The sequence below is a fragment of the Anguilla rostrata genome, chromosome 8 (assembly GCF_018555375.3).
Source record: "Anguilla rostrata isolate EN2019 chromosome 8, ASM1855537v3, whole genome shotgun sequence".
NCBI classification, from domain to species: domain Eukaryota; kingdom Metazoa; phylum Chordata; class Actinopteri; order Anguilliformes; family Anguillidae; genus Anguilla; species Anguilla rostrata.
Genome location: NC_057940.1, coordinates 41,229,717 through 41,256,640, shown reverse-complemented (window position 1 = coordinate 41,256,640; position 26,924 = coordinate 41,229,717). Strand labels below are relative to the sequence as shown.

Below are 26,924 nucleotides of genomic sequence, written 5' to 3'. Positions count from 1 at the left end.
CTACTTTCTGAGAATGGAGATGGAGCCAACCGCTACTTGTTCAATCATAGAAAGGTGAGATTTCAGGCGTGCACAAACACGTGTAGTGCCAGCCATGTTTGTGGTGGGGCTGAAGTCAGGGCTAGCAGTGCTCTCGGACCAAAAAGGGGGAATTCGGCTCTGCGATGCAGAAGATGCATGCTAGCTAAAATCATACTAAGGGAACCTTGTTGTTCTACGTGTCAACATTTCAAACCCTGATCCGACAAGGTACATCTAGAGCAGTGGTGTCAAACTCCAGTCCTGGAAGGGCTGTGTTGGCAGGTATTTGTGGTCAGCAGCCAATTAAGGCTTTAAAAACAAGGTGTGTGGACTCATTATCCAATCGATGACTTAAATTAACGACTCCTGCTGAAACACACTGAAAACCAGCAGACAACACAGCCCTCCGGGACTGGAAGTTTGACAACCCTGAACTAGAGGCACAATAGCCCTTAGAGACTGAAGGGCTTCGTCAGAGCTGAGCGATAGGTGTAGCCAACTTGAGGAATTCTTTCCATCGGTGTTGAGAAGGTAGTGACAAGGCCCAAAGCACTCCCAGTGCGGCACTTTCTTTGAGTTTGTGTACACACATGCACAAAAAAAAAGCTCCATGAAAATGACTTATAACAGGATGAATCACCATGCTGAGGTACCGTGGAGAGCAGCTGTAAAAGCCTGCCTCTCTTTTATAGATACTCTTTACCTCTGCAGGAACAATCTGATCGGATTACATACATGTACAAAACGCAATATATTTTACGTCCCATCTTTCATTTACATAGACAAATATTTCAAAAGCTAGACCCAGAGTGCACAGCAAGTTAGAAGCTATCTTTTCACTGAGGTGATTGCTGTATGCAAACAAATTTGCATTTCAAACATATAGGTGGTTATAACGAAATACATTTTGAATACTTCATTAGATCGATTTCACTACTGACACAAACATTGATTCACTTGAAGCTGTGTCTCTTCACCTATAGATGTGAATCTCTGTTTTGTAGGAGACACTTATAGACTACTTAGTGAGGTTAGATAGTTTTCTCTGGCAGGAATGCCATTGTAATAGGTAGGTTTGCATACCACATTCCAGCACTGCTGCCAGTCCGCCATAGAAGCATATTTTCCCACATTATCCAAACAAGACTTTCACTGAACAACTTTCTGGAGAGACTTTCCACTGTCATGTCAGGCGAGGACTTGAGTTCCATGTCAAAGACCAAAAAAAGGGCCCAGCTGCAAACTACAGTGAGCTCCATAATGTTTGGTGCAAAGACATTTTTTCTTGATTTGGCTATGTACAGCACCACTTCAGATTTGCAATCAGGCAATTCACTTGTGGTTAGAATGCACATTCTCAGCTTTTATATAATGGTATTTTTTATACACTTTGGTTTCACCATGTAGACATTTTTTATACATAGTCCCCCCATTTCTGGGCACCACAATGTTTTTGACATATTAATGTTATATGTACTTGTTGCACATCCTTTGCATGGAATGACTGCTTGAAGGCCGTGACCCATAGACACCACTAGGTGTATATCTTCATTGATAGTTCCCTGCAAGACCTGTACTGCAGCCATCAGCTCCTGCTTGTTTTGGAGGCTAGTTCTCTCTTCAGCAACACATATTCAATTAGATTCAGTTCGGGTGATTGACTCTGTCAAGAATTTTCCAGTTTTTGGCTTTGAAAAACTCCTTTGTTGCTTTAGCAATATGTCTGGAATAATTGTCTTAATGTAGGATGGAGTGCTGTCCAATGATATTAGACATTGGGCAGTTCCTTTTGGCCCCCACATTTTGCCCTTTCCATCACTCTAATACAAGTCGTTCTTGCTCTCATCTGTCCACAAGACCTTTTTCCAGAACTCTGCAGGCTCTCTTAGATACTTCTTAGCAAACTGTAACCTGGCCATCCTGTTTTTGCAGCTAACTAGTGGTTTGAATCTAGCAGTGTAGCCTCTGCGGTTAGATTTGTGGACATGACAGTAATCACTGACACACGCACGCCTGCACAACGAAGAGTGTTTCTGATCCGTCAGACAGGTGTTTGAGGGTTCTTCTTCATTATGCTGAAAATTGTTTGGTAATCAACAGTAAAGGTCTTCCTTGGCCTACCAGGCCCTTTGTGATTACCAAATTCACCAATATTCCATACAAACTAGCCTCGTGATTGGTACTAGATTTAAAGGTGTGCTGTACCCAGCTCCAACAATATTTTTTAAAGTGATGGTTAGCATCAAAGACTGGTGGATTGTTGGACTGTTGTTAATTAACTCAGTACGTGCCTTAAGCAAAGAAAGCGTTGTTTTCTACTTTAAAATTACACTGGCTAATATCTGTGAAAGGTTCAGCCGTTTGGAACAATCCGCAGACGGTTCATTCGGATGACGGCCAAACTCAAAGTGCAAGGTCGGGAGGGCCTTTCCCACAAGCAAATGTAAAACTGGATCTGGCCTGCTCACAGTCTCAGTCTGAAAGTGAAAGCGTCGTGACCTCGGTTATTAATCCATCCTCCAACCCCTGCCCTTAGACGCACGTCCTTACTCGACTACAAATGAAGACCTACGACACTGCGACTCTTGAGCTGACCACTCCTGCCACGGAACTTATCTAGCTGTTGTGAATACATAACCATATTGAAGAAATGACCAATGGCACTTGCTTCCTGCTCCCCAAATCCAATTTCTTGTGCAATTTAACGCACATGATACTTTCCCAAGTGGCTGATAATCAGTTTCATGGGACTGGTCTGCTCCCTATTACACAGACTCATGATCACATCAAATGGGAAATTACAACTCAACTCATTTAGTAAGAATCATACTTATCATAGTATTTATTAAGTACGTGTACTCACAGGATCAAGCATTATTCACCTGGGAGTTGAGAATATGTAAGTACTGGTTTACAGGACATATGCTGCTTCTGCCACAAAGGATTAGGACAAACGGGGTGTATGGTGCGGACTGCTTTCCATTTTCAAACAAAGCTGAACGGAGTTTGATGTTGGGCGTTTTCGTTTCAGAATTACTAAACAGGGTGGAAAAATAGCTCCCATCCACTACTTGTGTATGCAGGAAGACTTTTTATATCTCGCCACTTTGACCTGTCAGTCAGGGTTTGACAACAATGGAGGGGGGGGGGAACACTGAAGTCATAATAAAACAATCACTTGGCCAGAGAACAATACGTGGAACTGTGCAGATTCACACGGCCTGCTTATCCGCACCTAGGCTCGGCCCGATGGGTGGTCCCATTTGCATTCAGGCACCCCTCATGTAGCGTCGTGGACTCGTACTGTTTGATGGCTTTTTATATCCAAAACATATTGGGAGCAACAACAATAAATTCCCCAGTGAATACTTCCTTCACAATGTGAGTTCCTCACATTGTGAGGCAGCGATTGCAACTCTGCAGCATCAGTAATCTCTAACCTCAAACCTGTGTTTGGTATTTACAAAAGGGCCGCTGAATGACTTATACACGCAGGAGACATTCTGAACTGTCAGCGAGGTCAGCCTTCTCTTCGCAGCAGTAAAAAAAAATTTCCAAAAACATCTACAGGGTACTTTTTCTTTTTCTGTCACAGTGCACTAATTCTGCACTCATTTGCTAAAATTAAGTCATGAGCAATCATTACAAGATATGAATTAATCATTCATAGACATAAAAACAAAGAAGGGAAAGCTGGTGAAACGTGTCTCTTTTAACACAGCGCTCTCCCTGCAGTGCTGTCGTTCCAGGAATGAGTCAGCCTGCTTATCAGGACTGAGTTACAGTTGCCCCAAGTTCTGGCGTGCCGCTACTGCTAATCTTTTCCTCAGCTTGGTATTCACTGTACTGGTAGCTTTTTAGCAAGCAAGTTCTAAGGAAAAAAAAAAAAAAAAAACTTTGAATACGAAACGGTTTTGCATACAAAAATAACGACATTCCTTCATTTGGCAGAAGCGAGAGGAAATAGTTTTTTTTTCCATCCCCTCCTTTGGCTCGAGGGAGGCGATAGGGGGATTCCTGACCGGGAAAATTAATCATGGCAGCCGGAGGCCCAGTTCACACAACGCTCCACTTTTTCTCTGGGTTTTGAACCACTGGGTGAGAGCTGCACTTGGCCCGTGTTCTGCAACTGCGAGACTGTTTTCTGACGTGTCTGGTGAATTCCCGGGTGAATCTGCAAAGAAAAAAACGCGACTAACAAACGAAACACACAAATCCACCCCGTGATAACTGAAACTAAAATTTTGACGTGTGCAAATAAAACCGCCGAACCACAAATCTGCATACGCACTCACACAAAGCCCACCTTTTAAAACTGAGCCCAGAAATGGACTGCGCTCATGCCACATTTCCTTACGCATCTGTTACGCATTACTGCATGTGCCTTACGTTACGACGCATCGCTCAACCGCAATGCAATTAAAACGTCGACGAAATTTCAGGGGGATGCATGCTGTTTTCCATTTCCCCTGCGCATTTTACATTGTACTTCTGCTGCTTTTTATACATTGCGTATTTTTTTTTGCTCTTTTTTTTTTTTTGGAACTGGCAGTCTCGCTGTAGCCTACTCTTGCATCATCGCATCCAAGTGGGAGCACTGCAGCTGAAGTGGGATCACACCTTCAGTGCCATTTTGTGAGCCAGCGATTATTTTCCACACCGCAGACCGTTACGACAAGGGCGCTAACGCTTATCGGAGGACGGATGCAGCTCTGACTGAAGATCGGCGTTAGCATGCAGGAGATGGCGAATTGCTAGGAGGCCGTTATACAGCAATAACCTGAGAAGCCTGGCCAACCAAAGCCCACTCTTCCCAAGCAGAACGAATCTAACTGTCCGCTTGTGCGTGATCATGGACAGAGTGAGCCAATGACATCGGCCAAAATTATGGACAGAGCCACTCGGAAGTACTTCATTATACCGTTTAAAGAAATACTTCATTGGAAAGCGTACCTTAATACAATTAAGAGCTTAAATGGATTACTAAATGCGTATTGCTACTATTACCATCCCAGCTGACAAAACTAAGGGACACTTGTTGGTCAGGGATTAAACTGAACAAGAAGGATGTTGTTGGCAATTTTTCACATTTAGTGAGCAGGGAAACCTTGGAAATGTATGCTCTTTCCCATTTCCCCTTTAAATTGAACTGAAACTTAATTTGGAACATGTACAAACGTGTACATTTAGTTTGGACTAAGTTATCTTTACATAGGATAATTAAAGCCTTAAACATTAGACCTACAGAAACCCTCTCAGATCTCACCCTATCTCCGGACGACAGAAACGCGTGCAACAGAATACGGCATCAAAAGGGGAGGAGGAGGGAAAGCGGTCCCCTCGGTCCCTCCATCCCGGGTCCTGTCCACTCTGGCTATCGCCAGCCTTGCAGCTGCGGCCACCGTTCTCACTTTACACCACGCATTATTTGCAGGCATCTCAGGACGGCCCCAGACCGGGGGGGGGGGGGCCTTTCAGACCAGTCTCGAGGGATCCCTGGTCCCCTTTCACATCAGCGGCGTGTCGCGCTCGTGAACCCACCGGAGGGGATTCGCCGCCTCACAAAAGCTCTCGAAAAAAAAACCAAACATCTTCCACGCCGGAGCCTTCACTTTGAAATGCCCGGGCTGCCCGATCCGAGCAAGTGTGAGGAACAAGAGAGAGGGAAGAAAATAGAGAGATAAGAGAAACAAGAGAGCGGAGAGAAAGAAGAGTAAAGGGAGATCAGGTTTTCAGAGGAAGGCCCTCCAGCAACCCTTTTGTCCCAGATGAACAACCTTTTTGTTTTGTAAAATATATGGGAGCAGTAACTTTTTAAATAGGTTCCTTTTCACATTTCATTTGGAAAGAATCATGCAGTAATCACAATCAAACACATCCTCACAACACTTGCCAGTAAAATGAATGCTACTACTTGACACATATGCCTCTATTCTGTCTGATCACAGTACACTTTGTAAAATGTGTAGGTCTGTGTGTATGTGTGTGTGTGTGTATGTGCATGTGTGTTTGCTCATTTTTTGTTTCTTTTATAACTTCAGAGAAGACCAAAACTAAAAGAGCTACTTGCTAAAATGTATTCATCATTGCTACAAAGAGATCAAAACCTTTTTTTCCCCATTATGACTGTAGTTCCACCACTATAGCTTCAGAAGTGAATGCAAGTATGGCTATGTTTAAAGCTACTGTATAAGCAGCCTGGCACAGCTAGCATTATTTAAGGCTACATCAAACATCTCAAGTTCCAAATGGAAACCCCAGGGGAACATGTCACGTATTCAAGTGTTCATCAGATTAAATGGGATGATAATAAAAATGAAAATAACCATAACTAACTGACATACTTCAATGTGAGTTAGTAAGAAACGCATTCAAATAAATGTCAGAGTCCCTATTTTACACAAGAATGTCATAGCCTCTTACGTTTTGTAATGTAGTGTCATAGTAGCTTGCCAGAAAACAATTCTTCTATAAGAAGGTATTACTGTAGTAAAAAGAATGTAATTGATATTATTTAGTAATATATATTTACCACATTTCAGTCGATTTGCATAAAAAGTATATATTATCATTGACTTTCATTAGAATTTTGGGAATAGCTTAATTATACCACCACCAAGACCACTGGGGCAGAAGGGTTTTTTTCATTTTGCCATTTATGAATCAGAAAATAATACAATTCTCTGACAGCATCGGAGTTGCACAGTAAAATAATCACACCGGAAACAGCAAAAGCATCTTTTATGGCAACCAATACCACAAAGAAATTCACACAGCCACCTTGAAACTATTACCAACACTGCAATGAACATCACAATGACTATGTGAGCTACTACAGTAGCTTTTTGCATTGTGATTTCACCCACATCCAATCAAAATAAAATAAATCCTCCATGAAAAACATCCAATCCTTCCACAAACTTACTCGTCTAAGGAAAATGATTCTGTCTATTGATTTAATTTAAGTTCAGTACCCTACTATTTTTTTTAACTCATTCATTGTTTGCAAAAATGAATTTCATTCCTTTACAAAATTGGCAGTAGCTGACGTCTGCGAATGTGAATCATGTCATTCAAATTGAACACCCCTAAGGACTTGGTTTAACTGAACATGGGTTGATCTACCATTTCTGTTATCAGTTTGGTGGCTTTTAAAAAAATAAGTTTTCATTCCACATGTTTACTTTCACTTCCAATTTGAAATATTCAGTTGTATACGTAGTGTGGAAAATAGCCCGTTCCTTTATTGCAACATCAGTTCATGAAAGCCCAGACTAGCCCGTGTTTGTGTGTCGGTGCAGTCCCTCAGCTGCGCAGTCATCACATTGAGCTGCTTTGCAACACATGCAGCTGGTGCAGGCAGGCCGTAGAAGAGACCGCCTGCCCCAAAGGCAAGGCAGGGCCGCCTGTGGCAATCCCGTCTGTCGACAGTTAACCATTATCATCTAATGATACATATAAACTTGCTGAAGCCATGACACAGTGTGCTGTCCATTGACCAAAGGAAAAGAAGCCCCAGTTTAAAAAACCTGTGTACTCACTACTGAGGTAAGTGCCATCTGGAAGCTGTATATCCGCGCCAGGCCGAAGTCGGCCAGTTTGATCTGCCCTCCGCTGGTGACCAGGATGTTCTGGGGCTTCAGGTCACGGTGGACCACACGGTGAGAGTGGAGGAAGTCCAGACCCTGCAGTAGCTGGTACATCATGTCCTGTTCAGAGGTAAAGATATGACATCATCAGCAATGATATCATCACCTGGGAATTTTACCCCGTTGGCCTCCACACCAACAGGCATGCCGTGCACTACACAGCTAGACATGTGCCCGCACACACACGACATGCCTACAAACACGGACATGCATGCACAGGCTCATGAGCACACACTTTTGTGCAGCAACACACGCACATGCATTAGGCATACACACATTCTTTTGACATATACGCACATGCAACACAAAATGAGATTAAGGCATAGAAAATTTATAAGGCATAATACTAAGTATGTATGCAAGATTGATCTGGCAGATTTCATAAGTCGGTTAATGAAATATTTTTTTATTCTATTCATGATCCCTTTGATTGGTTGGTAAGTACATCATCGCAAGGCAGTTACTTCAGCATGTGAACCTTTTTCTAGTTAGTGGGAGTATCTATACCGTGGGAAAGCCGCCATGCTTAAGTTCCTGTTTCGTTTAAATGCAGGTACACACTGATAAGATACGAGATTATGTCACAAACTGCAAGGAGTTACAGTTAGAAACGTTTTCACAGTCGCCTCTGTGCAGTCACAGCGGAGGTGGTGGGGGGCGGCAGGGGGGAGGTTCACAAAATGGGAACGAGAGGTTGTCCCTTTAAAGCCGAAGCGCAGCAGATGTTGATAACTGACACTATCGCTCGCAGGGAGGACATGTTGCTGAGAGGCCCCGTACGGGGGCTCCGCGCTCCTGCAGCTGTCCGCGGATCGCGGCTACCCGCGCGTCCGCTCGCTCGGCCCCGGGGACGGCGCGTCTGCGGCCGGGCTCGGCACCCGAAAAAACGCGCTCAACGGCCATTTCCTCTGGCGTAACCCGCACAGCCGCGTACGACCAGCAGAAATTTTACGTTAATGGTGGCGGTTGGGTAGAAAAGAAAAAGGGAACAAGAATGAGAGAGAGAGAGAGAGAGAGAGAGAGAGTAAGGAGTAGGGGGAGAGTGAGGGGAGTGGGAGAGAGGAAGAGGAGAGATAGAGAGAGAGAGAGGGGATACAAAGAGAGAGGGGCGCAAGAGGGGAGAAAGAGGGACAGAGAGAAGAAAGAGAGGGAGAAGTGGTGGGGGGGGGGAGTAGAGGGAGAAAGGGCAGTTTTTTTTGCGATTGCCGCTTGAATTACTTTGACACGGGGTGCAGGCAGCCTACCCAGACTCCCAGCCAAGACCTCACAAGAGATGTGGCCAGGGGCCTACTGCTCCATTCACTAACAAGCCAGCTGGTCAGTGATTAAAAAGCTGAAACAATAGCGTGCACACTCAACCAGAAAACATTTGCGCACGGCTCTGGCCTGACCAGGGACAGTGGCACAATGCAAAGATGCAAAGAAAGACGGGCTTAGTAAATGCGTAGAAAGGGGTCCCCATGTGCAGGGTGGAGATGGACAGGCCTGGAAACAAGACTTTTTTTAATGACCGTCCACCCGTGATCTGGCGGGGGCCAAAGCAGTTATTTTTGGTCAAACAATGCGCTCCGACCCCGATCCCGCACCGGCTTTAAATAGCAAGTCCTCCGCCCCCGGGCGGGTGCTTGTTAACATCTCCCAAACATCGAATGGTCGTCATCCAAAAACACAGCCGGGGGGCGGGGGGGAGGAAAAAAAGCCTGCCCAGTGCAGTGGGTCATTTCACTGATGCTGGGTGCAAAATGCTGAGTGGTCTGAGCTTGAAGAACAGCTATGGTATTTACACGCGTGTATGGCCGTCTGACTGAGGGTTCCCGGGCCTGTGTGCTTAGACATAGGACTCCTCTCACATGGACTCCCAGCGTCTCTGAAACAACTCTGAGGTCGGAGCTACTCATTTAGGGGAAAACACTTTACCCCACAAAAAACCCAAAGACGATACGGGGGGTGAGTTCATACTCATTTATACCGCTCAGTTGACAGCATCTATCACAGAGCAGGAAGTACCGCAGGGTGTGGGCCCGACAAAATTAATAGTGGTGCATGTGGCATCCTCCTACACGGTTTCATGGTTTCGTTTTTCTCGCTAAGAGATCAGACACAATGTGCAGAACACTGCAACTACAGCAAATGGTGACAATGGGAAGAAATGGCCACGGACACTTCCCTAAAAGTGGTTTTGAAGAAACTATCGTCCTACGCACAGGTCATCCTGGGTTCCGACAAGCAGCGACACTGAGCATTGTCAAAAGACAGACCATTCATACAAATATGATAGCAGGGAAATGGTTACGTGTTCGCAAACAGCCAAAGCAAGCACAGTGCTAGCGAACGGACACTTAGCTCAGTGGTCTACACCTTCCCCAAAGCGCCGAAACTCCCAGCCATGCGACACAGGTGGCTAAAGCAATTCGGGAGACAGACGACAGAAGCCTTGACTTTAAATGTAGCGGAAGGTGATCTCGCGAAACGCACAAAAGAAAGAGGCATCGAATGCAACTGTTACTGCGGACCCCGCTATCTATCCAAGGGTCCAAAGGGGACACCAGGACGGTGATGAGCAGCCGGGCAGTGAAGAGGAGCGAAAACAGAGAGGCCAGCGCGGCAGTCAAAACACGCACGCAGAGGGCATCCCTTTCTCATGCAAATACGCGGGGAGCGGCAATATTGTTTATTGAAGCCGGGCATAATGCGGGACATCTGCCTGTTAACGTTTGTGTAATACTCTCCCTATGCTTCATTAACCCCCCTCATTATGGTCAGGAGACGGGATTCTGTTGGGTGGGTGGGGGGGGGGTTCGGGGGTGGTGGGAGGGTTTGGGGGGCGGCGGGGGGGGGCGGGTGGACCAGTCACACTCCGGCAGCCGAGGGAACCGCTTGATGTCTTTCCAGCTCATTTCATTCCGGGGACTCTTTCATCAATTATCCCGCGGTGGGTCTGAATGGGCGGCTTTCGCAATCTGCTGCCCTCGGCTGGACTGCAAATTAAGCTGTTAAAGGTTTATCTGGGAGTACCGTCCTTTATTTACCGTCCCCAGAAACCGAAATGATAAGGCCGACCATGTTTCTGGCCGCTTCGGTCGGTTTGGCTTTCCCGGTCCGTGGGTTTTTTTACTTCTGTTATCTAACTCCGACAGGATTTCAACTTCTGTGGTTTTAGTCCTTCTCTCAACAAGTGATTTCCTGAATTCAAAATCCTAACTGACTGGGGATATTGTTTTAAAAATTGGGCTCATACAGACACAGTGCCTTTCTGTGTCGATTTGACAGTATTGTTCATTTTGTCCTTTACATCTATTCTAATAGGAAAATATTAGTTTCATTGCAATGTAAAATGAAATAGGCACAAGCACAAACCACTAATCACAAATGACTAATCAATGACAGAGATACAGCACGCATGGATCACTTCTCTATCACGTCGACCCTGTCTTTGAGTGTACGCGTGTGTGCATGTGAGTGCACGTGTGCAGATTCCTGTGTGTGTTACAGCACATCAAGCACCATTAGTGCTCTTAGCCATAAAGTGGAATGCATGGCTTCTATTGTTTGAATGAAGAGAGTGTATTTAGTGAAATCACAAGGGTAAACAGGAGGCTGTCACGATAGCTACGATGATATTTCTGTTTGCCAAAGTACCTCTTATTTTGTGCAATAAGGGACCACATGAAAAAGAACACAAAAACACCACTGTTACTTCGCCAGATCACAAATAGATCACACATTTTTTACAGGAATTTCCAATGTTGCCACTGATAAACTGATAAATGATGCTCTCAATCAACAGTTTTTTTTAAATCTAAATAGTCAAAAAGAACTTTGCAAAGAGGCCACTCTTCTTCTCTGGTGGTTTCTGGGACATGCCCAGGGGCATGATGGGAAGGAAACACAATAAATAGGCCTGTAACTGAAATGTGTGGGAACAGGTCAGCGCACACTATACATGTGACAGCTTACAACAAGGAAATACCCAAACCTTTTGTTTTGACACCTTTTTCCCTGTAAACAGACACCAAGGCATTTACTCACCACTGCGAAAGAAAACGTTGACATTATATGATTATTTATGGATAATGAAAGTGATAGTCACACGTGAATAAAAATCCCCTTGTTTTTGTTATTCCATAGATGTTGCCTTGGGGGCTATCTGCAGAGGACTCTCCCCATACAGCCAAAACCATTAGATGCTGGGCAATATTATCACACATTTTAATGTGTACTCAGCCTTTCTAGCTCTGACTTGGCTCACCTGCACCTTTGCCCTGGTTTTGGTCTAAACGGCATGCACACAGGTTTTATGATCATGTCCATTTGTTAATATAATATGATGTACTTAAAAGTACAAATTGATTTTTAAAAATAATTGAATGCCTTTCTTTTAAATGGATATTTACTGAATAGACCTTGGACTGCTGCAGAATGTTTTTTTGTTTGTTTGATTATATCCGTCACTCCATTGGCCACAATCACTGAGGGCAAATTACTGCATGTACACAACTAAACATGTACCATTTTTAATGGCCTTTCATCATTTTCATGGAAAACAAATTTGACATGACAGCTGACATGAAGAGTATGGAATATCTTTCTGACAGTTTGCGCCTGGTGAGCCAGAGTCTTTAATTCACGTTGAAACCCTGAAATAGAACTCATATTGCAACCATAGTAAAAATGAGAGAAAAATTAAAAAAAGAAAAAAACAGAAGCACATCATCTCAAAACCTTAATTAGTAGCCTTAGACCACAGGCTCTGCCCTGGGAAAGCCCAGGCCTCCCTCAGATGTTTCTGCGATATCCTCCATGTGCTCTTTAAAGCCAGTTCAAGTCATTTCGTGTCTACCCGGAACATCGGACGGCAATTAATGTCTAAAAGAGTTACTGCCACAGCTCACAAAAGCATGTACGTATGGGCTGACGAGCGCTACTCCTCATTGACGTTATTGAATACAGGCCGCTCGGTAGCAGGACCATGAAAGAGCCAGTGAACGACATTACTATCCCACTGAGTGCAAAAAGTGACACTTCATCGAAGCTATCCATCACCATCACTTGACTCACCTCAGCTATGTAACACTCATAAAACAGGCAATAAGGACTTCCCCTTGTCTGGGGCTCCACGTCTTTGAGGTTGCTAATGCTCTACAGCCAATTTCAATACGACACATCTCAGCTGAACTTGACAAGTAGAACCTCTCAGTCCATATGATCCACCCTCATAATGTTAAAGAGAATGAAGAGATCTGAGGTACCTTAATGGTTTCAGGAGGCACTCCTGGTTCAGGCGCTTTCTCTAAGTATGTGGTCAGGTCTTGGTCCACATGCTCGAAGACCAGGGTCAGCTTGGTCTCTCTGTCAGTCCTGGACACTGTGCACACATCAAACAGCCTGGAGGGAAGCGCACCAGCACGGTTAATACAAAGCAAACCTCCGAATTAAGTCTACACTCATTGTACTTTTTCACTGACATATAACTAAACACACTAATCTTCTAGATTTTTCCAGGAGTGTAGGTCATTCTCAACTCAACATTTGCATTGTTTATATTGAAGTAAAAAAAAATATGATGCTGATATTTTTTCACAAAAACAAATCACAGTTCTATGAAAATGTAGAGGAGATTTCACATTGGAGATCTTGAATGCTTAAAAGTGGCATCTGCACACCTGAGAAGCACCAATGCAGATGCTAACAAACAAAAGGCACAAAAGCCAAGAATCTAATGGAAAAAAAGATTTGCTGCCACACTGCTTGCAACCAACACAGAAACTATTACTGATGTTTTGTTAAGAGACCTTCGTTGGAATTGGTGAGATTATTTTGGACACATGGATTTGAAAATGGGGCAGAAACAAAAGAAATAAGGAAAGAATGGCAAGCTGGAGGAAGGTGATAATCTCAAGACCTGCTTGTAAAATTTTTGCAAAACATTGTGACAATGTTGGACAGAACAATTTATAGCAATCATCACCTAACTTAATCGTTTTTCAGTGGAACATTACAGTAAACATGTGTTTTCAATATAGCAGTACTATTTTGATACTGGGAACTGGTATAGCATTAACCAGGACTTGCTCATTAATCAAGGGAAAAGGGCTGGTTCAACTTTCCCACAGTGAAAAAGTCCCTGTCATCAAAGACCATTCAGGCTAAATTTGCCACTGCCTGTCTCCAAAAAATCCTTATAAGGTGCCAAAATTACAGTGGCATCAATCTTCTTCCTCTTCAAGGCTGCTTAAAATGTAATCAGGAACCAAAACCTGCAAGTAGAAAGTTCTTGGATGTAGGATGAGAATTTTTAAACCAATCATGTAAGGGGCCATTAACCTGCCTCATGCTTGGTACACCCAACCAAATAGAGTTCATTTTACTTCCTGAAATATTGGTTTTTTAAGTTATATAAGTTATATATTTGTAATGAAAACGGATATTTTATGTTCAGAGAACAGCCTTAGGTACCATGTAATGTGCATAGACAGATTCAAAGTGGGAAAATGTTTAGAGTATGGCACATTGTCCACAAATATTTATCACATATGGGGGAAGAAGAAAAAAAATTCCACTCAACATCCATGGTTCCATCATCCAGATCATTCTGAAAAACTGCCCGGTGACAAGCAGGATCAAAACAGTTGAAACAAAAGAGAAGATTGCCCTCAGCTAAGGGTGGACGACTGCCGAAACATTCCTCACTCAGAGCCTTGGTAACCTGGGCCTGACTCTGATGTGATCAGCGGTACCGCAGAGTCCAGGCTGAATAGTCTGAGCTCTCTGCCGCTCCACGACTGCTTCCCAGTCAGGTTCGCAAATTCAGATGCCCCCTCTTTGCGCCACGAGAGCGAAACATCACAGCACACGTCGGTATATTTTATTTGTCACAACGGCTCTTTCTTCATATCACACTACAAGCTGCCATTCTCTTTGATGGGACAGTTCTCCAGCTCTGAAAACAGGTCTGTTTTCAGTTTTCACATGTAACCCATGAACTTCTACCTGTAATTACAGGCACATCATGATTCGCATTTCAGTTTGTGTAATCTGACCTTTACCAAAACGACGCAAAATACACAAACAAATAGGCTACAGATACAGGGATCACTGGAATTATACTGAAACACGTGCAGTGTTTGTAAAATAACACATTTTAAAAATTGTGATAGCTATGTCAATTTACAGTAAATGTACTGGTACTGAAGTCTAATCCTTTAAAGCCTTATTTTATTGGTCATTTATAGAACTTGATCTGGTATACACTAATGAACCAGGTCAGTCATATGAAAAATATGTCAAGCCCCACCACAGAGCTTTTGAGACATTTACAGAGGCAGTGTCACTGTAATCTTGAGAATGAGCACATCACAATTATTGCAGTGTTCATGAAACAACTCACAAATCTGTTCCCCCTTGAAATCCGGGGTTAAATATGAGTCTTAAACCCTTAATTATTCTGGCGCAAAGGAACTTTGGAGCTGACAGTCTGCATATGGAAAGAGTAACACGCTTATAAGCGTCTTGGAACTGTCAGCGGTTAGCCGAAAAGCAGAACGCTCTACGCATTTGGGTCTTTGTGCCTATATGCAGCCAGAGACCCCTTAAAGCAGAAGCCCCACTTTCAGGGAATATGGCAATCGGCGTGATTCACTGCAAGCACAGACTGCAAGAACGATGTGAAACTGCTACTTTGCAGCTCGTTGGGAGGACAGCAGAGAAAGCAGTGTTTCAGCATCTGTACGTGCCGGCCTGCACCCAGACTGACGGGAGGATGTCGTAGCCGCAGGATCGCAATTAGCTAGACGTTCTAATTTAGGTAATTTAAAACATGTGGATTCCGTTCCAGGATGAAAACGTAGTGTCCAAATTTAGCTACGGCCCGGGTGTGACACGGTAAACATTCACATTGTACTAAAAACAGACCAGAGTGCCCCGTGAACACAAACGAGGTCAAATCCACCGGTGGAAATCTGGAGCGTGGAAACACCTGGCCGTCTGTTTACCCCAGAGTGCCATCGAAACTCCTGCGTCTGACAGCCTTCGTGGATGGACTGAAGGGATAATGTGGAAAGACTGGGAGCCAACAGCCGTCCCACAGAGCAAACTGCCTCCGGCAACTTTCTGCATCCACAGGCAACATGCACAGAGACATCATCCAGGCGAATGGCAGCCATGCTCCCCCATAACAGCCGCTCATCCTGACCAGTTCAAAGGCAAAAATCGTGCTGCTGGATAAGTCCAGCACCATGATGTGAACAATACTTTATTTTATACAATGCAACTGAAATATATGGAGAAATGCATGTATATAGTTCACTGATTCGGGATAAGTTTAAATAATAAATAATAAGGTATCAGGGCTCAAGTTTTTTGGGGGGGAAACTCTGGATGAAAACTTTGGTCTAGAGGGAAAAGTGATTCAATTTTGTCAAGAATAGACTTGAGTACATGTTTTCATTAAAATTGATTTGCTACTTTTGTGGTTGTTGCAGTCAAGCTATAAGCACAATTTTTAACTTCCTGAATGAAGATTCTCAAAATAAAGCTTGACCAATAAGTAACCCAGCCGGGTGAAAATACAATCTGTTCTTGACAGTTGTGACAAATTAATTTGCTTCTTGACAAAAATACATAGTATTTTCAAACCATAATGCTAAATTCCAAAATGCCCATCTGTGGGGCCAGCCGAGTGAAAAGCTGGGCTTGGAATCAGATTGTGTAGATTTGAGGCCCTTTTGTTGATACTTAACCTAACCTCCAGTAAATATCCTGTTTTATAAATGGACGCCATGAAAATGTTAGCCGCACAAGGTCCTGAGTAATGCAAGCTAATCTAATTCAACCTGCAAACTGCTAAACTTTCCCAACAGCTCTTGACTTTTAAGAGAATTTCCCCCAAAACCTATGGCAGGTACTAAATGATTACCTTGACTCATTCTGCTGACTCATGTGTGGAGCAGATATTACCCATTAGCGTAGTCTGCAGAGAGTTTCTCGTCAGACTTATCAGAACGCAAGGGCAGATGTTCTCAGTTTGACCTTCACTTCCTGAGTCACAAAGGCACTTTGCTCTCCCTAATTTCCATATTTTTCATTTCTCAATGGCTGAGCACGAAAGTCTGATGCTGGTGACTTTGTCACATTGTTCACATATACATTTGTCTGCAGAGCAATATTTTTTTTTATTCAAAATATGGTTTAAAACATTTGCCCTTTTCTTGTATCTAGGATCTTAAATCCCTTTGAGGTCAATCTGGAGAATCAAATATTGCCCTCTAATATCCCAAAGTATGGATATTGTAGGGATTTAAAACAACTGAATTGAATTTGATGCATGTTTTGGTGCAGTTGACATTATAAAGCCTATATTGTTAAGAGGTATCAAACATTTAATTCAAGATTTTAATATTTTCCCAAATCCAAACAATTTAAGGGCCAAATCAATCATAAGATCTACTGTTGGCTCCTGGCTTGTGCTTTGTGTCAAAGGTTAGGGTCCCCACCTCTGAATTTGCTAAAATAAAAATTCCTATCTAAAAGTTGGTGTGCTTTTATCAAAATTGGCGCAAACTCTCTTTTGTGCACGTCAATTAAAAACACATGGACAAAGCATTTTAAAGAGATAAACCAAGGATCCTGTAGGCTGCTGCTCTCGCCATTCATATACTAATGGGTGTCTGATTTTGTTCAACTGGCTGACATAGCCATGAGCTCCTGAATTTGTATATCAAAACATCTAAACTGAAATGTTTTCACATATGTTAATACTTTATATGCAATATATAACATATCAACAATATAAATTTCACCATATGCATGTACATTGATGCAGTAGGCCTATGCTTTTTGTAACGTCCAAACAACACACACATTGCAAAATACATACATTCAGTTATGAATTTACATATCAGTTAAAATGTGTTACTTGCATGTTGTAGCCTATATGCTATCATAAAACATAGCCTACTTCGGTTCCAGAAGAGACATGATTTACTGAGAGTAACTGCAATAAAAACAAACTACTTTGGAATCAACAGCTGTTAAACCATTTACAGGGCAGTGATAGGCCTACATTCCAGTCTGCACCCGCCCAAGTTCACCATTGGGATGGCAATGTAATTGGCAATCATACCGCTCTGCTCCTCCATCTGTTACGTTCCCTTACCTGACAACGTTGGGGTGCTCAAAAGATTCCAGCTGCCTCAGTACTGCCACCTCGCGTATAGTTGAAAGGGGCATCCCTTCTTCCTCAGTCTGCACCCGCACTCTTTTAAGGGCAACGAAGCGACCACCGTTCTTCAAATCTCGTGCTTTGTACACCTTCCCGTAAGCACCTTCGCCAATCTCGGCGACGGGCACGTATTGTTGAGTTGAGCCTTCTTTCTCCATTTTAAAAGGTTCCTTTCATACGTTGCTAAATGTTTTGTTGGGGTCCCAATTCAGGCAACGTCCAAAATATGTTTTACAAAGACATCATCAGAGGTTTGGCCAAGTATAAGCAATACCTATATTAGACAAACATAAAGGGATTAAAATTAAACAAACACTCAAAATAAATGATCACATCAAACTATTATCCAAACACGCTAGCTTGAATTGCTGCACATGAACCTCAATTAGTTCACCTACTCAAACTGCAAAATTGTTGCAGGCTGCACACATTGGTTTTTCCTCTCACACCAACGTATTCAACATCTGGAAGCTCAACGCAATCAAAGTCCGAGTCATATTATTTAGTCAATATTGATATTTTTCTGAAAAGGTCTGCGATAAATTATATTTTAATGTAGCTATATGATCCCTATGTAGCGCAAAGCGCAATGTATCAGCACAACAAATAACCAATAAACAACTAACAACCGAAGCAAATAAGTTGAATGGGTGGTAAGCTAAGTTACTAATTTAAATGTAGATTATAATTACACTTATTTCCACCTTTCATTCGCGAGCGAGTTAAAATCGTAGCGAGCACGTGGTTGTGATGGTATTGTTCAACTTCCCCTATCAATAAAAACGTTGTCAGTGTAAGACTTCTCTACATTTCCACAGCTAACTTACCTTAAATAACAATAATATTTCCTTAACCAACACCAACTGGAATAACACAAAACAAAAAGGACAATCTAGAAAGGAATTAACTACTTTAATATACATGCATCACTAATAAATGTAATATTTGCTAGATAATGGAACATGAACGCCTACAACAGTGAATATGCACGCATGCATAAGATAGATTAATAATGTAAAATAAAACGGTGTGCAGTTGTTCAGTTACCTGATCGATAGAATTAGGACCCAGATTCCGCAACGGCGTGCACGTCCTTTATAAACGGCAACGAGGCGCCGCTTTCTTTCTAAACAAGTTTGCAAGTAGGCTACTTCACAGATACCTCACTGTCCGTACCCAGGGCCACACAGGTAGAGGGACGGTGCACACTGGAACCCCCATCCCGCAGCAGTCGCCAATGCTTACCAACACGGCAATCGCAATACGGGCAGAATAACTTAAAAAAGGGGGTAATCGTTTTCCTCGAAATAACGTACATGCAAACTCGTTTCAGATATCGCAGAGCCTAGCATAAACTCATCAACATGCAAACTCCCTCAAAGTTTCTTTCTATCCCAGAATATGCAACGCAGGACTGTGAGCTCCGATTCCTTTCCCTTTCCCACGCTGGCTGAATGTGCCTTGACCCTCTTCAGAGAAGTTTGACACAGAGCAGGGACATTTCCGCATTCCTCTCTTGACTACAAAGGCAAACCGCCTTCTTCTGCTTTCCCTCTGCCTTCTTGGTTCTTTAGCATTCTCAGTCCTCTTTTTTGTCCCAGTGTCAAAAACAGCGATCACCACGGGGGGGAAAAGCTGGGCGGCCACAAAGTTTATTGGATGCGCCAACCCGATGTATCGGGCTATTGAAAAGAGACCTCCGTTAACAATACTTCTGGGGAATTCGGACTGACAGACTCAATTCTGCACAAAAAAGGTTCAAGGCCCCACGAGTAAAGGGTCTGTGTCATGAGATATTTAGGAAAGTTCAAGTTTTAAATTGCGCCGGCTTTTGTTTGTTTTTTTAATAACACTGGTTACCAGTAGGCAGCCCAATTTTAGCTCACCTAACTAGAAGGCTACGCTTTCACTGCACACAATGAATCCATTTTCTGTAAATGAATCTACTGTTTTGATTTGCCGCGTGTGTCTATATAGCCTATGTACCGTTCCACCTCTATTGAAACACAAACCTAGATTACATAGGCTAAGTATTAATGCATTAGTGAACTAAGGTACATGCATCTATTCCTGTAGATTTGCAGATTGCCACGCGTGACAGTGAGCATGCTGCAGAAAAACGCAACAGGTAAGCTTGTCACATTAGTACCTCCCCGTGCAGCCTGCGGTCTTAAAATAAACACAGGTCAGCTCCAAATGGCTGTAATGTCTGGGTCGTTAATGATGGCTAAAGAGCCAGTGCTAGACTGCAACTAAAATAAGTGCATTTTCTTAAAGGTACTGGACCAGGTTTGAAAATTTAAAATTAACTGTTATTGCGCTTCATGTTTTTCTATGGTGATGATGATCTTGGCACTTATGATTAATGTTGCCATCATTGTTATTGTTATTCTACTACAATTCTATGATTACAGATAAGTAACATTACAAATATAACAAATAAAATAACAAATAAGTAAATAAAGTTAATTTACACAAATTAAGTGAGAAATTAATTTGAAATGTATGCTTCATTTCACGATTAACACAGACGGATAATGACACATTAGGGCAACTCAGTAAAACAATACAGTTTGTTCAGTGCATTTTGTGTGTTGATCCCATCTAAACTTCTGCTAGCAAACATGCAACAGTCTCTGCGGAAAAAGCGTTGCACTGAGACATATCTGTTATTAGGAAAAGATTACTGGGGCTTTCTGTACAGTTGTGCTGCATGCCTACTGATCCGAGACAATACTTGCACTATGAATCTGTGAAACATGTACCTTCAGACAAACGAGGAATGGTAAGGATTTGCGTAATTTTTTGTGGACCATATGTAAAGCAGTTAAAATATTTTAATATAAATATAGTTAATGATATAGATTACATTACTCAGTATTATTGTCTATTTATTTTTTAACATGTAACTTCCACATTTAGAGTAATTATATTTCTGTGTGCTTTGTTTCTGATAAGAAAATAGTGTGATTTGTTTTAATTTCTTGCTTTGATACTAGCATTGCACACAGTTTCATTTAATCACAAACTGATAGTAATGTTCAATTTGCCTCTGGTTCACATAAACCAGAAAAATGAGCTTTGAGCAACATTTGCCAGTTGATTGTGTCAAATAGCAAAATACATAGCAAAATACTCAGAGTTAAATCAACTCCGCTAAAGTGAATCATTGCACTGATTACAAAACTGTAGGGGGTGGGATTTTGTGTCCAGAACATTTGACTACAATTGTCCAGAGAAATGTGACCAGAGACAGTTGTTTGAAATCATGTAGGAGAGAATCTGTGCATCTTGAAGTTTCTTTAAGTGTGCACTGGACTGCTTCCAGCGCCACCAATTACGCTGTGGCACAGAGCACATGAAACTAAATTGAAAGGTGTGTTGTGGATTTACAGCATTTCCCGCTATCACCCACTCAGTCCATCTCCAGAACAATCTAATGGAAGCGTGGTAAAAAATGATGGCTGATTACGGCAGCCTAATTAGAGAGACGGGCCCTTTGCCCCCGTGTTTAGCTATAGTACTGCTGGCTCAGGGATGAAAGCTGTTTTTGGATTGTGGGCACAATGGGAAATGGGCTGAGGTTTTGGTCACCTTTCTTGGCTTTTCTGTGACACGGTCCTCTTCAGCTGGCATAACCGCAGTTTGGCAAAGTCGGTTACCCGTTTCATCCTCACTACAAAATGGCAGCCGTGTTTTCAGTACCAAACACATCGCCCCAATACAGCGGTCTTGTGTTTGGGTGTTTGCATGATTATTAATGCATTCTCACATTCAAGCAAATAACTGTGTAAGCCCGCTGCTGCCAGCTTTACCTTAGCCTGAGATGCCATTCTGATTTTGTTAATCATGTGATTTCTGTTTCCTAGCTTCTCACTGCTAAAGTTGGTGCTGTGTCCTGTCCCACAAATTAAAATGGCATTTCTTTTGGGTTTTAATTTCCAGCCTTGTTTTGAGTATGCTATTTATGAAAATTATTTATTGTGATAAAAGAAGAGCTCTTTAGCAAAATGATAAATACAGAATCTTGCACATTTGTTTTTTTTTTAGAATACTGAATTATAATTACATCTCAATAATACTGTACATTTAATTATATGATATAGCCTTAGAAATATATATTATTGAAAGTTTAATAATGTACATTTTTAAGGCTGTATCACATATTGGGAATGTTTCATATTGCTGAGATATAGTTACAATATATGCTAGTTTTGTTTAGGTTATATCATATAATAAAATGTGCATTATCTATGCATTTATTATGCAAATATTTCATAAGGTCATGTGGATTTTCATATTTCAGATGTAAATTCAAAGGCAACAGTAAACTAAAAAATAAGTTTGTTGTTTTTTTCCCCCCCTCTTTCTTATTGTTGTAATTCAAGCAGGAGGGAACTTGACAGGACTTTATCTCAAATTACCTATATAAAAGCCCAATTAGAGCTGTGTCCTTACAGCATCTAGCCCCAGCTTTGTGGAGAACAAAGTCATGAAGAAGAACTTTGTGAAAAGAATATCAAAAGGGCTCCTTCTGTAAAACAGTGGCACTGTAAAGCCATGGAAGCTATAATTCACGAGCGATTTACATAAATTAGCGTGAAATACTGCATCAGTTCTAAGGAGGGTCTGGGAAACTTGAGCATTCATTTCAGTTGGGACAGTTAAAGGAAGCGCGATAGAAAACGAGTCTGACGAATGTAGTGAGATCGAGTTTCCCCTTCAACACCCTTCCCAGCCTCCCACCCCCATGATTTGCATTACAAAGTGCAGAGGGAAGAAAGTATTCTCAACAAATAACTGTAAATGTATTCATTTACATTTATGCATCATCATTGTTCCTTTTCAATTAGCACTGAAAGCCATTACACATCTTGAATAGATTAGCCTCCATTCTCCTTAAATGGAAGGAAAAATCAGCCAATCAGAAGCCCTCAAATACCCAAGTCATAAATTGTCATCATACCGAGACAGAAAATTCACCCCTCAGTAAAAGCAAGAGAGAGAATTCAATTATAATGCAAAATGGAAAAAACATCAAATGCAAATGGTTTATTGTTTTTTTTTCTGTACTATGTTATCTGTACTCTGCATAAATGTAAATGAAACCAAAAAAAGGCAAATTCAAAAATAACTATCATATAAAACTTTTTTTTTTTTTTTAATTCACCAAAATGAATGTTTATTCTAAAGGTCAAACAGACTTTTCCAAGGTGCAGTCTTTAAAATTCTTAAATTTGCATTATTATTATAAAATACATTTTTTGTTTTGGTTTTCACTGGTCAATTAGCTTTTAGGGTAATTTATAAGATATTGACATTCATACAGAGATGTTTGAATTGAATTAATTAAGTTGTTCCTGCCTTGAACCTCTTATTATCCTCAAAGAACACTCGCACTCAAAACATGCCAGTTTCTTCGGTCACTAAGCATGTTCCTGTTGAGGAATTGATTTTTAAAAACGTACTCATATGACATTAGCCAGCTTGTGTGGTTCATAATGAATATGTTCTCATTTTTATCGGTATTTAATAGTAAATTCAATTTTTATATCCTATACTCCAAGTGGGTGTAGGCCTTCCTGTAATGAGTAGCTCAGAAGGTAAGAGCGGTTGTCTGGCAGTCGGAGGGTTGCCGGGTTGATCCCCCGCCCTGGGCGTGTCAAAGTGTCCCTGAGCAAGAACCCTAACCCCTAATTGCTCCCAACGAGCTGATTGGCGCCTTGCATGGCAACCATTTACCAAAGGCATGGTAGCTTTCGCCGTTGGCGTGTGAGTATGTGTGTGAATGGGTGAATGAGAGGCATCAATTGTAAAGCACTTTGGATATATAAATATATAGATAAAAGCGCTGTATAAATGCAGTCCATTTACAGTATACATCCCTGGCCATTATATGAGCGGTAATTTAAGATAGATGTTATGCTGCTCAGGGTATTAAAACAGAAATAACGTGATCATCAATGATAATGGCTTCTGTAGGTCTGCTTATATTTACAGTGACTTGGAGGTGTTTTCACATTTTACCTCAGAGCTTGACAGCATGACACCTGTTTAATTAATTATTGATTAATTATTGTTTTTTAAATTTTTTTATTTATCTAAAAAAAACAGAATATATACATACATACATACGTGCGTGTGTGTGTGTGTGTGTGTGTGTGTGCGTGCACAGTGCTGTCCGTAAGTATTTAGGCAGGGACACAATCGAAAATGAAACAAGCTTTAATTCGAGGGTATTTACATCCATATTGGGTGATCCATGTAGGACTTACAGCCATTTTTATACGCTCTCCCATTTTGGAGGGAGCAAAATGAATTGGACAAATGAACACCATTGGAAATGAAGCCGTTATATTTTGCACTTGTTTGTAAATCCTTTGCATTCGATGGCTGCCTGATGTCTATGCGACCCTGTCCTGGTGATAGCCAGTTCTGAGGCACAACCTGATCTAATCAGTATATGGGCTTACCCATTAAAGATTGGCTCGACTGTGCTCAGTGGAATATCAGTGACTGACATTTTTTGTTCCCTCTCCTGATCTTTGGGAATACCCAAAGCTTTAAGACAAAAACCAAACGGCTGTCAAACTCTTTTCTCGGGTTTGCTTTTCCAGAGAATAACTGCAGATTGTCCATAAGATGTACTTTTTTGCAGTTTGTGGGTTTGGCCCCTGTGGACTTTCCCTAAACGAATTTTCTTCGTTTGTTTATGGATACGTGAGAAGTCCCTGCAACAGATGGCAGCCAGTTCCTCCTGGGGTAGCACACCTGTGCCGAGGCACAGAGAGGAGCATTGGGATACTTCCTGACACCTCCCTCTAGCCCCACAACGCTCCTACAGAAGGGAGTGTCTGCTGTTGATCAGTTCCAGGGAAACGCCAGCAGGTGTTTGGAGTGTGTCAGGTAACTCTGCTACATCCAATTACAGCAGAAAACAATAAAAGGCAACATCAGGGCCATGACCTTAAGTAGACTATGTGAGTGCAGGAAATTGTTACATTGAATGCTGTTATTCTGTACACTTACTGAACAGTACTTGTCTTAGGACAACATAAAAATCAGAAATAAGCAGTGGGCTAAAATTCCTCCACAGCGATGTGAAAGACTGATATCATATTATAGGAAGCATTTGGTTGCAGTTATTAGTAATAACTGTGGTGCAACCAGTTACTAATTTTAAGGGGGATAACTTTTTTCGTTAAATAAGCGAAATGATAATTTAAAAATATGTTTTGTATTTACTCAGGTTCCCTTTTGTAATTTTACATTTTGTCTGAAAACATTCAATGTGACAAACATGCAGTAATGGAGGAAATAAGGAAAGGGGTGAATACATCTTTATGGCACTGTATATATCTGCCTTTTTTATTCTCATATGGATTTCCACAATAAATTCAGAGCAATATTTGTTTGTTTCAGAGGGTACCTAAGGTAAATTTTCCGATGGAGTGATCTCTACTCGACTCTTCACATGCATTGTACTGTATGTAAAAGTGGAAACCAATTTTCAAATAAGTCATTAAATGAAAGCCAGTCATTATTTAGATAGCCATTACAAACGCTTAGCCTGTCGACCCAAACTGTCCCTGCGCATTAAAATTGTTCACAGTCTCTTGAACAAGTTTTAAAGCCAGTGCACTATTGACTCAACACAATACACAACACAGAACTCAACACGGAACACAAACTCAGTTGTCAGTAAGCATCTGATAAGTGTTAACTGCAGAGGTGAGGAAAACAAGGGTGTTCTCTATCCGAACAGCAGACTGCCATTTAACCTTAATATTACCCCAGTGGACAATGTTAAGTTGTTTCTGTGTTGGCTTGAATTTTACTGACTGATGTCCAGAGCAAGCAGCAAGCAAAGCCTTCCCCTGCACAGGCCCCTAGACAAGACTCTGTCTGTTGTGTATTTCCATGGAAACCAAGCAACTAACTTGAGGAGAGGCATAAAACCTGCTCTTTGAAGGGTGGAACACCTGCCACTGCCACAGATGGGGGCTGGACAGACAATGCATTTATACATTGCCCACAGTACACTTTCACTGGCAGACTCCAGAGAAGTGCCCACAGAGGCAAATTAGCTTATATATATTTTTCAGTGTTTGGAAAATAATATTAAGAAAAACTAACAAAAGATAAGGGACAGTTGCCCAAGCATGAACTGGTATCACGTCAAAAACCATGAGGTTAAAATACGATTTCAATGTAATCTGATCTTTTTGTGGTTGTTAAGGGAAAGACGTATTGGCAGAAGATGGTAAAACTTCTGTTGCGAGTACTGTCATATAACAGTACAGTGCACAATGATTCCGACAGCATGTAAAGCTTTAAAGAGAAATTAGGGTGACTGGGCATTTTGAGAGCATTCACAGTGATTATTATGTTTGCAATTGCAGAGATGTCAGGCCTCTAATCCAGCCAGGCATGAATTTACACATCCATGTGACATCAAAGTCGTGGAATATTTGTGATTTGCATTTAAGGAATCATTCACAGTAGCGGATGTACACTAAAATAAATGGGCAAAGCCATGGCAACATGTTTTGCGACCAGATTAAATTTTAACTTAGATGACACCATATGGTCCAGCTGCCTGTTGTTTACGGTGCCTGATGTCTGGTCATTGCCTCCTTTGCCCTGGGTGGGCTTCATTCATGTGTGAAGCCCACTGCTGTTCGCACATTCCATTGAAAATTAACCGCTCTTTCAAAAAAGAAAAGAAAAAAAAAGGCCAAATAATTGACAGATTTCATGTATGCTGGCAATGCACATGCTGGTACGTACAGAGCATTTCACTGTGAGAATTCAGTCCAATTTTAACAGCTACTTGATACAGTGAACACTAAGCTATTATTCATCATCCATAATCCGAGGAACAGAGTGCACATCGCGTAGCATTAATATACAATTAAAATGACAGTATTGTACAGTACTGTTGTGGAAATACAAATGATCTCCGTGCAGTGTCTTGGTTTAAAAGCCACTTTGAAAAATGATTTAACTGCATCTGAGATCTTGTTTGACCCATA

At 41.8% G+C, this 26,924-nt stretch overlaps 1 protein-coding gene and 1 long non-coding RNA gene across 3 annotated transcripts in view; one reads left to right on the top strand and one right to left on the bottom strand.

Annotated features, from left to right (window-relative positions):
• cdk6 (cyclin dependent kinase 6) overlaps positions 1-19,619 on the bottom strand; it is a 49,607-nt gene extending 29,988 nt beyond the window's left edge. The window contains exons 1-4 of one of the 2 annotated variants that reach the window (XM_064348281.1): positions 18,937-19,619; positions 17,824-18,163; positions 12,920-13,055; positions 7,563-7,730 (exon numbers count right to left, since the gene is read on the bottom strand). In XM_064348281.1, coding sequence (XP_064204351.1) covers positions 7,563-7,730; positions 12,920-13,055; positions 17,824-18,047 — 528 coding nt within the window. In that variant the 5' untranslated portion in view covers positions 18,048-18,163; positions 18,937-19,619. Of the gene's footprint in view, positions 1-7,562; positions 7,731-12,919; positions 13,056-17,823; positions 18,164-18,287; positions 18,402-18,936 lie in introns of those variants that run through there. The other variant, XM_064348282.1, reaches the window with a different exon arrangement.
• A 262-nt stretch (positions 19,620-19,881) lies between these two features.
• LOC135261726 (uncharacterized) lies at positions 19,882-24,866 on the top strand. The gene is made up of 2 exons (XR_010332015.1): positions 19,882-20,017; positions 24,618-24,866. It is a non-coding gene; the product is annotated as an uncharacterized LOC135261726 (long non-coding RNA).
• The last annotated feature ends 2,058 nt before the right edge of the window (positions 24,867-26,924 follow it).